The sequence below is a fragment of the Chroicocephalus ridibundus genome, chromosome 12 (genome assembly GCF_963924245.1).
Source record: "Chroicocephalus ridibundus chromosome 12, bChrRid1.1, whole genome shotgun sequence".
NCBI lineage: Eukaryota > Metazoa > Chordata > Aves > Charadriiformes > Laridae > Chroicocephalus > Chroicocephalus ridibundus.
Window position 1 is genome coordinate 3,817,788 of NC_086295.1, and position 13,050 is coordinate 3,830,837.

At 47.3% G+C, this 13,050-nt stretch overlaps 1 protein-coding gene across 9 annotated transcripts in view; it reads right to left on the reverse strand.

Annotated features, from left to right (window-relative positions):
* The window catches only part of KCNQ2 (potassium voltage-gated channel subfamily Q member 2), a 78,038-nt gene that overhangs the window by 22,240 nt on the left and 42,748 nt on the right, over window positions 1-13,050 (reverse strand). For 5 of the 9 annotated variants that reach the window (XM_063349642.1, XM_063349650.1, XM_063349641.1 and 2 more), the window contains one exon: window positions 12,920-12,949. The exons of 2 other annotated variants lie outside the window; for them this stretch is intronic. In XM_063349642.1, coding sequence (XP_063205712.1) covers window positions 12,920-12,949 — 30 coding nt within the window. Of the gene's footprint in view, window positions 1-7,261; window positions 7,316-12,919; window positions 12,950-13,050 lie in introns of all 9 variants that reach the window. 2 more of the 9 variants (XM_063349649.1, XM_063349647.1) reach the window with 1 other exon arrangement.

Sequence of the window (13,050 nt, forward strand, 5' to 3'; positions counted from 1 at the left end):
AAGCAGCAGTGAGATGTAGTTTTGCTGTTGGCTTTTTTTTTTTTCCAAAAAAAATATTAATATTTATTTTCTTTCTTTTTTTTTTTTTTTTTTTTTAAAGAAAGCATTGTAGAAATGTTTCCGCCATAATGAGTGAAATGGGGATGATTATTAAGAGAGAGAAAATAATGAGGACTTAAACAGAAGCCCCTCGTGGGATGCCAGGGCTGGCGGGACAGAATGACGTTAAACAATGAAGTTATGACTCCTTAAATCACTGATCGGCTCCGATCACGAGCGAGGAAGCTTTTCTTTCACAACTGCCTTCCAAAACCCTACATCTAATAAGAAAATACTAATTAAAAACCGCCTTTATCTTGAACTTTTAACTTTCTTGGAAACACTTCACTTCTCGTGCTCAGATCTGCCCTTTCCCTTTCTGCAACTCCTGTGTTTCCTCCCTCTTCAAACATGATCTGCCCCTTTTATATGTTCTGAAGAGTTTCTCTTTTCCCAGTCGTATATTTAAATACTTAAATACAAACACTTAAATGTGCAACTCCTTTGTATCCTATAAAGATTCGATCTAAAAGCTAGCTAACATCTAGCTGCAGCTCTGCTACCGGTGTCATGAACACGCAAAGCAAAATTTTACAACTTCGGAATATGGCGTTTTATTGCTGTTTTTCTATTAGAATCCCACTTCTTTAAAACCTTGCAATTATGGTTTGAAAAGAAAATCTCTCCAGAAACAGAGATGATCTCACTGGGAAATAGTCCGCGGACCACCCAGCTGGAATTATTTTCCAAATTCTGAAATTTGTACTTAAAAAACTTTCACCCAAATGAAGATGATGAATTTTCACGTGAAAATTGCAAAACAAAAAAAAAAAAAAAAGATTTTGTGACTCTTTATGAAAGGGCAAACTTTATAGAGACAGCGCTGGGGAAACCAAACTGCAATTAGTTTTGGATAATTTGGTATTTTCTGAATAGCAATTGAATATTAAAATACACTAACAGAGGTTAGACAACCAGTGCAAGGCACTTGCACGTACAGACAATATTTTTTATATAGGTGAGTCAAAGCTGAGTAAAAACGCAGATTTAATTCCCGATACTCTGCGCCATCGCAGTAGCCACTTATCGCTTTGCCGCCAATGCTCTGACTCAATTTGCGGGAAGAACATTGCAGGAATTCTGGTTTCCACACCAGATTTCCAGGTCACCAACCAAAGACCTGGGTGGTTTTTTTTTCTGTCTCCCAGCATCGCCACCTCAAAACTCAGAGCCAAACAGTCCTCCTTTGCCTTCCAAACTGGCACAAGGTTCTTCAACCAGAACTTAAGTGCTGATATTTGAAGCAAAGCAAAACCCAGCTCCCTTTTCCCCAGCCGTGTCGGCTGCACCGTGCTGACGGGAACAGACGCTTGTTTTTGCCAGTAAAGGAAGAAGACGTGACTCGAAGACACACAGGGAGCAGATTTGTTGAGTAAGAAGGTGCTATTTTTACAAAGTCACTTCACATTGCGAGACGCCGAACATTTACAGGGAGAGAAAGGTGCTTAGGCAGCATTTTCGGGAGTGGCGCAGCGCGATCCCGGGGGGGTCACCGCTGTCCCGATGAACGACCCCCAGGGAACGGGCTGCCAGGCAGGGCTATCCGTGGCCACCGGCCGGGCAACGATTTCACATCGAAAGATTGGTTTGAGAGAAAATACAATTTGTTCATGACCAAGTCAGAAAAGGCGGAATTCTTCCAATTAATGACGCATTTTTAAAATTCAGGGAAGTATTGGAGAGGTCATGCCCAGCGTGCTGCCCACCTGCAGGGTCTGTCTGAAAGCCACGGGGCCAACAGATGTTGAGCGTAGCTGAAAATCAGATCAGAGGTACAAATCCACACAGGAATCTAGGAACAAGCACGTGCCTAAATACCTTTCTGGATGTAAGCCTTAGTCGCTAATGCTACCAAAATCCTCGCACACAATGAGCCAAACGGTTAAAAGCAATTCTCATTCTGTGTTTCCTGGATTAGAAACCAGATTGAAAATTTTTTTGTCGTTTAAGCCTAAATAGGCCAATTGGAATTTTTTTTTTTCCCTTTATTTTAGTTGATTTTACAGAAGAATATTCCTGGATTCTACTGCATTCCAGTAGTACTAATAGTTTGAACTACCTGGTCTTTTTTAAAAGCAAGTTTTATAAAAACAAATCGGCAACACACCAATATCCAGAATTCAAAGCGATCTCTTTATGCCTTGTCCTCTGCTGAGTTGCTCCCATCACCGACCTCAGCGTGAAACCAGTTGCCTGTCCCTGAGTAAAGCAGGGCCTTTTCTTTGGGCCCCTTTTCCACTCCCACCATAAATGTGCTGCAAACGTTTGCGAGAATCACAAAAGGCAAGAAAGAACGCGTTGAACTCGGCGAGGAATATGAGCAAGGAGTTTCAAGCCTGCTAGCATGAGGTGCAACGCTTCTACACATGAAAAAATCGCTTAGAAATCTGATGAACAATTAAGATCTGGGTGGGTTTTGCTCCTGAGTACTCACTACTCAGAAAAAAACCCGACGCTTCTTTGTTTTAACATAGACGACATGAGACAACACGGACAATTAATAGAATTTTTCCTTCTGCCATGCAATTCTCTCATTGGAAATGACACCTGGAATCACATGCAAGTACAACCCCTGCAGAGGAGGATGCTGTTGGGGTCTGCAGGAGCTGGTAGGAAAGAGTCCAAAAGAAATACAGACATATATAGAGATATATGTTGTCAGCTAATCCAAGATCATGTTCTCATTCAACCAGAACGTCATGCAGAGTGACGCAGAGTGTCTGGGAGGAGGGGTCTTTGGATGGCGCTCGAGCGGATGGAAAATGAGCCTCAGTTGGGTGGGAAGTGCCCGTGTCGGTGACATGAGCGTGAGGAGCGCAGTAAATCCAGCCACACACGACAACATGAACTGAAGCTTGGAACTGTGATAGCTAAGAGGGGGGTGAGCACGGGGCAGGCGCCCTGCTCGTTCCAGGGGAAAGAAAACTGTGGCTTTGCAACCACAGACAAAGATTATGGGAAGCCGTAACAGCGTAATGGGGCGGGGGCTTTAGTTCCTGGGTCTTCAGAACCAATTTCAGTTGGCATCTATTAAAAACATATTCAACAACAAAACAATTATGTTTCCGGGCTGACTCTGGGAAAGGTTTACAAAACTTTCAGCTTTTCACTTGAATACAGCAAAGGACAGAAACTGAGTTGACCTTTTCTCTGCTGCCAGTTGGAACACGAGAGCCCACGCTGGCCAACCACGCTAAGGACCAACCCGTGGTCCCACCGCTGATGGAAAGATGCTCGTTGCATTAGTGGGCTGTGCATTTAGGTTCATTTAGGTCCAAGAGCCCAGCACTCAGCAGCCAAATATGAGTGATATGAACTAACCTTCAAATATGAATATTAACTAACCTTCAAATAAGCTGCCATCAGCCTCCTTAGGATGCTGGGGACTTCAGCTCCTGTTTGAAACCCTCTGGTCTGGGGCTCATTCCACAGTCCTCTACAGTGTCAAACCAGCACTTTTAAAGAATGTGGACTCATTACGTGAGCCGTAATTTTGGGTCAATAAAAAGTATCACCTGTAATGTCTCGTCATTGATTCTAAACTACTCCTGAGCAATTATTTCACTTTCTCCTTTCGTTTTGTAGGCAGCAAATGTTAGCCAAACCGAGTTGGACTAGGGTGGACTCAGATCCGTCTCTGCATACGAACTCAAGCAGGAACAGCGTTCATTCTTCTGAGAAGCCACGGCCAGGAGAAAGAGGTTCTCTCCTGTTGGGAAATGAGTCTGGTTTTTAATCCAGAGTTTGTGCTGAGCTCGTGGCGTATGAGAACAGCTTGTTCAAACCAGGCGGGAGCGCTGGGAATGAATGACAGCCTTTGTGGCTATGGCTGGGCTCCAGTCTGGTCACAGGTGTGAATAAGAGGCAGAAACCAATTACTGGAGACATGGAGGAAGGGAAAATACATTTGTGTGTGCAAAACTTGCCACGACTAGAGCAGAAATCAAGAGAGGACCAGGCTCAAGCCTGGTTTGCCTCCAGTGATTTCAGAAAAGCCACTGCAAAGGTGAATTCAGCCCAGAGAATGGAGTTTCTAGGAGGAGAGGAACCTGGGCATAAGGAAAACAAAAGGTCAGCCAATGATCAATGCCATGGTGAGTAATCCCTCTTCTCTTCCTCGTCGACAGCCACGGTGTTAGACGTGGGTTGAAGGGAGTCATAACGAGACAGACCAGAGCTGCGCCATCCCCACAGCCACCACTTAAGGCTGGCCGAGCATGGGGCCTCGGGTGAGCAAAGGGACACTGGAGCCAGACACGTCCTTAACCTCGGCCTTTGGTATTTTGCAGCACTGCTGTTACGATCACCCCTCTCTTCCTAACTCACAGCCTTTCTTCCCCAAACTGACGTTGAGCGCTCTCAAACACCACATCACACATACCCTGCAGCTTCTCGCAACCTTTTGCTGTTTGCCAGCTCAGCTCTTCTGCATTTCAGGAGCAGGGCAAAACCAGCTAGATTGCATCTTTGAGCTGGCTGATTATTCCTAAACAAGACTTTAAGAAACACGCCACAGCCAGACCCGCAGGCCAGCCAAGGGCTCTGCAAAACACCTTTCTTTCCCCGGCCTGCGTGCCATTTCTTCCCACTGTCAGGTCTCCGTGGTGCCTTCATCTCTCCGAGTAGATGCCAGGAAAGTCTCTAACAAAGCAGAATACGATAGGCCTGATAATCTGGCTTGGTATAGTTACATTACTGTCTGAAAATGCAGGCTTTATTGCATTTATTGACTAGAGATCATTGGTTTAGTACATTAAGAAACCACAGCTTCTAAGCAGTTTTCTATTAATTTACCTACATTGAGTTTTCCATGATTGCCTCATCGTTTACTGTTATTTTGTTATATGCATCCTAGATGAAGGCTTTTAGCACTCAGCCTTAGATGCATCAAAGGGCTGGCATCTGCCCCTAAGAGTTTGTGCAGTGGGGGATTGCAGGCAGGTAGCCCAAGGGTCCAGGAAAACAGGAGATTTGAATTATCCTTACGTCCCTTCAAGGTTAACCTATAGTTTTCCTAAAGCACAGTGTATAAAACACTACACTCAGGATGGATGCAGGTATCAAAGACGCTCTTGTAGCTAACCTGAAGTTCAAGACTTCTCTTTCAGTGGAAGAACCACAGTCTGTAACCCTCCGTCTCAGGGTCTCCAATGGATTAAGATGAACTCGAGACAATAATTTGTTTCATCCTCCCTCTCCCTTGCAGAACTCAAGATGGGGGAGATGAAATGAGGACCACAGTGGGAAGGAATTCAGTAGGAAATAGAAAACAATTATACTGGCGTTACCAATTAACAGTTCATGCCTAGGAAGACATGCAAGGAAGACATTACGATCAGAGTGGCTGATTTTCCAGAAAACAGAACTGGACGCGGACAGGTGAGAGGACAGCATTACGAATATCACTGCTTGCTTTAATCTCTGCCAAAACCAACCCCAACGTTAAGCCATTAAAAGGAGCCTTTCTCTGGGGAGCAGTCCCTACTTGCACTACGCCTCTGCCTCCAAGGATGAAACAGCCTCACCTGGCAAGCGGCAACACCACACAAGTCATGATAACTTTATTTTTTTTCAGCTAGACTATTGACCAAATCTTTGCCACTTGGGAACGTATTGAAATGCTGCCTGTGCAACTGATGATCACCCAATATTTAAACCAGACCTTTCATGGATAAGCTTCAAGGAAGGCCACAGTACCGTCAAAACACGTAGCAGGAGGCTAACTCAAAGATTCAGGCTATTTATCCAGGGACAAGGGATTTTCTACCATGGAGAACTGCTTATTATGAAACCTCGATGATGCCCCCGTCCTCTTTGTTACCCATTCAGAGATGGGATTTACCACACTACTCCTGAGTTCTGGTACACTCAAGTCTCAGGCGTGAGTCTTAGCCTCCAGACTGACAGATAATAAAAATAGCCAGCAGGGAAAAAAATAGCAAGAAAAGAAAAGATACAAGTTGGAACAATTAATGGAGAAAATCAGAGATACATATACTTTTTGAAACTGCAGTTTGTTGGCTTTCTGAGGGAGACAGAGACTGGTGATTTTGAGAATTAAAACGGACTCCAAAAAAGAGCATGCAAAAATCCGATTTCACAAACATGCGGCATCGCTCAGTGCCCTGCCACTCCTGGGCTTCCACCTGCCTGGCTGCGGGGGGAAGAGCTGATGGGGTTCACCTGCCAGCATTCACCGCATGCAAACTCTGGGCGTTGCTAATTCAAGAAGGTGCACGTTTGCTGCTGAGAAGCAGTGTCTGGGGCGGGGGAAGAGGCTCTTCCAGCGCAGGCGCGGAAGTAGACGCCGTATTTGTGCGGAAGTAAAATCTGTGTACCCTTACGGCCATCAGATGGGTGCGCTAAGGGATGCTCACTGGGAATTCTCTGAAGCCGCCTAACAATTGTCAGCTTGATGAAAAAGATGAAAACTCTGCCCGAACTAAACCCCCTGCTCTAGCTAGCTGTTCCCCACGGGATCTAGAAACAGAACCATTCACAATGCCAATGTCAACGCTACGGGGAACCCGTATCCCCTACGCCTGGTGGGACAGGCTGAGATTAGTCCTTCTCTAGCTGCGTAGTAGAGGTGCTAGATAGGCAAGCCATGGCTTCCAAAGGCCACAAGACCAGGAAAAGTCAATTTGTAGTGTTCAGAGAGCCAAAGGAACGGTGATTGAGCAGAGGTAGGAAGCTGGTATTTCTATTGCTACTAACTCGATATTGCCGTCCAGTGCAATTCAATTTGCAAGGATTCCCTGCACCTTGAGGAGGGATGGAGTGATAGGGAGGAAGGGGTCTTTTTAAAAAAAAAAAAAATGAATTTTTTTAATTTTTAATTTTTTTTCCATCGTTTGTTAATCTTCAGTTCCTGGCCTCCTTCCTTGCTGAGCAGACACTGCTTGCTAGCCCAGACCAAATTCCCCATCCTCGTCTCTTTGATTCACATGTTCTGCACGATTAGCAGACAAGGAAGCCTCTAATTTCTGAGCGGGCAATGGGGAGGCTCTTTCACCTTTTTTTTTTTTTTTTTTTTTTTTTTTTCCACTCATCTAGTACCTCTATTAAGCAGAGAAGTGATCAGAACGGGTGGTAGCAGGGTAGAGGGAGAATGAGCCGTGCAGCTTTTGATTAGTTCCGTGCGACGCATTTCCCGTGGTACCTAGAGTTTCCTGAGCAGCATCCGCATAGTGACTCTCTGCACGGTTTGCTTTTACTGGAAATGAGGGGAGAGTAAAAATTAGACCTGGAAGCAAATGCCAGACAGGAAACTTTTGATTACTGACTCTAGGTTTAAAAGACAGGTGTTTTGAGGGCCGGGTTCATGACAGGATTTTTCTGTTTGAGCGTTAAATGGGAAAAAAAAATAAAATATAAAAATCAAGGGGGGTTCCGAAATTTGTCTCACTGTGGTCAGTAAGTTAGAAATGATGCACTCTGCATTGAATGGGTGGCGTCAGCTCATCTACAATTGACTGAGTCCTGCAGGAAGACTTTTTTTCATCCGCCTTGGAAACAAAAAGTAGTCTCCTCTTCCTCTAAATAGATAAAAAAGACTTTTTTTTCAATTGTCTAAGCCATGGAGAGCCAAAACTTTAACTTATTTTGGTCAACGACATCCAAAAGTTTCAAATTTCTTTTTTTTTTTTTCAAAAGAAAAAAAAAATCACAAAAAGATCAAGTTTATCTGCAAATTATTTGCACTTCTCATAGAGGAAATGGCATTATATTAAGCCTGGCATTAAAAAAAAAATAAAGAGATAGAAACGGAGTGTGGTGCGGTCTTTTATAGGAAAGGATTTGAAAAATCTGCGTTCACGCATCTGGTTCTCGTTAATGCTTTTTAGACGGGCCCTACCACTTCTGGGGAGTCGCTGGCTCGGCTGAGGCACCACCACAGCTCCTGTGAGCGCCCATCCCAAATCGCTGCTCAGGCACTGCCCTGCCAGGAGATCGCCACCACGACCAGGGTCCTCCACGCCATGGAGCAGCCCTCTACCTGCGGAAGGGTAATGACGTGGCCCCCGTCACCCCACCTGGCCCCCAGCGGGCGTCACTTGCTGAGCTCATGGACAGACCGAAAAGGCTGAAGGGCATAAAAACCCAACCTCGTTTTACACTTGAACTCAGCAATCGGAGGAGCTCGTGGGCACACACAGAAGGAATTTGCAGGAATTCTTTCTGCTTCGCAGCGCCCCGTGCAAGCTCAGCCGACACCCCCCTCTCCATCCTGGGGACTCCTCAGGTACCCACAATGGGACCCCGCATCCCCGGGGACCGGTGGTGCTACGGGGGCTGTTCTGGAGCCGGGGTCTGAGCATCGCGGCGGGGGAGTGGGATATTCAGCATGCAGAGCCTCAGGGAGACAGGTGGGTTACTCTCCTCTTAGTCTCCTCTGTGGTCCCCATGGAAAGATGCAGTCCCTTCTGCGCAAATAATCCGCTCCCCTAAAGGCAACCGATTATTTCCAGATTACTGTCAGTCCCAGCATGAGTCTCTGACACCAGCTGAGGTGGTTAGAAGGTCAAACGCCAACCCAGACTAACACGGCCCATCGGGCTCCTGTGATTGACACCGGTTTCCATGGGCTTAGTGACACCTCGGACACCCTAGGCTGGATGAGCAGGGGCCCACTGAGTCACCCAAAGGCATCCTCCAGTGCCTACAAAAGCCTTAATCACACCCCTGAACGGAGATATTAATGTAGTGTGTATCTCAGACAGACATATACATACACTGATATATAGATAGGTATACGCACAGATATACACACACATTACAAGGCGGCCCAGCCCAGCATTCACTCAATGTTAACGGCCAAGGTCTTGCTGGGTTCATTAGGGTCGAGAACGAGCCACAGCTGTGGACAACCTTCCAATGAGGTTCCTCTCATCACCTACAGGACTGAACTCATGCTGGACAAAGTAATCTGATTTTTAGCTTCCCAGTTCCCTGGAATCCTTCTGTTTCTTTTTCTCTGATATTAATGCATTATCACGATCATTTGGGTCATTGATTTTTAGCTTTTCACCCAATCGCACTTTGGAAAATACAAGAGGAAAAAATGTGGTCACGGATGCCTTCAGATGTTGATCAAACCATCTGTTAAAGAGCATCTGCAGCTCACATTTCGCATAGAAGCCTCCGTAGTCCTGGCTAACCGTACCTTCGTCTTTTTGACATTACAATCAGAAGACAAAATAAACAGAGACGAGATGCCACAGCGAATTTCCAGCCTGATTCACATGGGAGCAATCGAACCCCGTTACCACTCTGGTTTGCTGGCTTTCTGCAGCAGCAGGGGTGAGACAAGCCCCGTCAGAGAGCAGCCCTCCTTCCCTGGGGTTAGGAGGCAGAGAGGACTCATCGATGGACCCTGCACGAGAGCAGCCTGGGCTCGGATGGGCACTACCTGCTCCTGCAGCAGCAGCTGGGCCGGGGAAGGGCAGGAGCCGCTTCTCCTGGCCAAGGCAGATGGTAGGGCGGACACGGCACCCGAAGCGACGGGCAACAGAGGAGGCGCCGTAAGCAGTTTTTTTAAAAAGGGAGGAAAGTAAAGGAAAAAGGGGGAAGAGGTAGGTAGCATGTAGAAAATGGCCAGCATCTTTTCCGCTCATCGCAGCTCCACGTCACGGGGAGGTGAGCTCCGGCCCCCCTGCCCCGAGCAGGTCAGCTCCCAGCTTCCCGGCACTCGGGCATAGATGGATGCAGACAAGCTCGTGGTGGAAAACAAAACAGAAATGACAGAGAAAGGACGTAACCTGTCTCTCAGATCGGCTGTCCCATGTTACACCAACTCCAAATCAAAAGCCACCCGAGTAATTCCAGGTGACCCTGAGCCTCCGCCACGCTAACCCCATCGTCTCCCCGTGTCCTCCCGTCCCAGGCAGCAGCTCCGCAAGCGCTGCCTGGGCAGAAATCAGCACGGCCACAGCGGCACCGGAGCCAGAGGGCAAGACCCCGCGTGCTGGGGCGCCTGAGATGCTCCTGACCTTGCAAGGCAATGCTGGTCTGGCACAGCACGTGCCCGCGAGCCGTGCCAGCATCCCTTCTCTGACTTAAAATGCATTAAGATGCAAAATAGCGGAAAAAACGTTCCTGTTCTGTTTGCTGTAAGGACTTTGCGGTGTATCAGTTACGGAAAGAGGGATATAGGAAATCAGCCACTCTCTACACATAACTACAACGGGAGGAAGATCCAGCTATCTCCAGATGAGAGACTGTGTCTCCTTACATCGATGGGAAGTGGAAAATCCTTTGCCAGCTGAAGCAATAAAAATGTGGTGCTGGGGTCGCCTACGAGAGAAGATTCATGCCGAGGAGTTTCCTAAGAGAAACAGTCATCAGCGACAGACCACGGCGGGATGATTAACCGGTGGGTGGGCTGAGAAACAGGACAAGCTTTCTGTTCTAAGGGCAGGATGACACATCGAGCATCATTGACAGCCTGCTGGAAATCAAAGCGGGTGGGAGATTTGGGATGTGAATCTAAAAGATCCAGAAACTTTTATTTGTGAAAATACCTGATCTGGGGCCCCCTGAATGTAGGGACCATTGTGCGAAATTTCTTCCGGAGGTCTGAGACATTATCAGATGGAAAAGGGCAGCGGGAGCAGGTAGAAAAACAAAACACAGAAGGGAAGAGCTTTGCTGTGGCAGCTGAGCTGAACAATACGGCAAGGACTCTAATGCCATGTCCACGGCAGCTGCAGACCCTCAGCTTCAGGGTCTGGTTTAGCATCTTACAACAGAGGGCAACAAAACCCTCAGTGCCACAAGAGACAGACGCGCTACAGGAGCAGGAAAGCAGCATTTGGAAACGACCCCGACGAAGGAGCTATATATATAGTAAAAAAAAAAAAACTCTGAAAAAGGGCAGTGAAAGGCTATATTTACTTCCTTCTGTGACACGAGATTAAGAAAGCAATGTAGAGAATGGATGTAGAAAGGGAAAAATCTGCAACCTTTACAAAGAAACACATCCAACCTGGAGTTTTAACTGGTGAAAATGAACCCTGGAAGACGGGACTGAAATTTAAAAATAAGAAATAAGACTACTGCCTCAGAAATAAGACTAGGGCCTGCGATTGCAGGGATGATGGCTGGTGTGACCCTACGAGGGACCGCCCGTCCTAAGATTTCCTCGGCTACGGAGCCGAGGGGGTTGGAAAGAGATTTCGTCTCATCGCACAGTCATACGCCTGTGAGAAATGTGGATCTACCCTTGGATGCATCCAACGTGTGTCACTGCTGAGACAGGGCAGTGGAGCAGCCAGGCCCCTGGGACGGAACGCCGACCCTCCTGATGGCATGGGCGGGTGGCCAGGATTTCAGTCCCGCTCTGCTCCCAGGGAACGCTTCCCATGAAATGCTCCCCCTGCTTTAATACGGCTGGATGGAGGCTGCCTTCGCTCTCGCCACACAGGCTGAGACCCCACGTAGGAAAAAAAAAATAAAAAATAGTAATTCTGGATAGTTGAAACATGATCTTGGCGATTTGGATTATTTGGTAGGAAAAGTGGATGGAGCGCCGCGGAGGTTCTGCTTGCAAAGAAAAGCTCAAATTAAAGACAGAAAAAAGAGGGAGGGAAGGGGCAAAAAGGAAGGAAGGATGAAATTTTCCTCCCTTTACTCAGCACCGTATCTACCCAGATATCTTTCGTTGGATTTAATGCCAGGGAAAAATTAGTTTCTGGCCTCTTATAAGCTAAAAGGCACAGCAGAAAATTACATCTGCAAAATGCCAGGCTCCAGTTATACTTCTGGAAAACATACTCAGTCTTTACAATATTTAGGCTGTAAGCTGTGTTTTGAGATATGAGATGGAAGATCCGAAAGCCAAGCAGATGATCTCCACAGATCATCGGTTCTGCGTCTTGCCTCCCAAGAAAAAAAAATGAGATTCAGCCCCAGAACTACTTCTTAAAAAAAAAAAAAAAAGGGAAAATATCGGACAAAAAATCCCAGAATTAAATACTTCTAAGGTGATGAAAAGCATCCGAAAAGTATCCCAAATACCAGCCCTGTTGCTTTCCCTGGGACATGTGAATAGAGAAAAGCTCTCCCCTCGGTGAGATTTATGGCTGCCCTTGGAAGGTGCTCGCCACGTCTCAGAGGGCGCCCGGCTGAGCGCGCTCTGCGTGGTGGACTGGAGGCGTGGAGGGAGGACGGAGCGGGGACCGTGCTTCATCCAGAGGTTGTGAGGCCAAAGGGAATGGGGTGGAGACAGGGTGTCCCTGCCATGCAACATCGTGCCGGGCCAGAGAACCCTCCTGCGTCCCACGGCGCAGCAGGTCCCACGCAGCCCCGTGCAGCGCCCTGCAGCGAGAGGAGCTCAGGAGAAGTCGCTAACTCGGTGACATGGTGACGGCTTCGTGTTCCCATGTCACCTCCGCCTGGTGTGGCGTTGGGTGATGGAGACATCGGCAAAGCACCACCTACCCATCGGCACTCACTGAGCCTGCGTTATACTCCTTCAGCTACGACTCCAGCAACAAAAGTAAATAAAAAAGCAGCATAAACCAAAGCCCTGCCATCACCCGGAGGAGTGTCCGCCGGCTCTGCCCGTGCTGCCCACTGCTCTCTCTAGCCCCCGCAGCCTGGCTATCCTCGCAGCTACAGCCCGAGGCAGACTGGAAGGAAGACAGGATTTAAGGTCCAGCATACACGTAGATACGTTGGACTGCCACAGCACAGAAAAAGCACGTTAATACCTAGAATGCTTCCCTCGATGGCGCCACGACATGGTACACACACGCACACACGTACATAGAAATCTACAGGGAATGCATGGGAATGGCGTGTTGGCAGTGATACAGACCTTGGCGATGGTTCGGGCTGCTGCTCTTTCCTTTAAACAGAAGCAATAGTACATTAGCATGGTGTCAGGTGGCAAAAGATGTTGCTGCTTCACTGTTAAAACATAACGAAAGGACAATACCAAACAATACA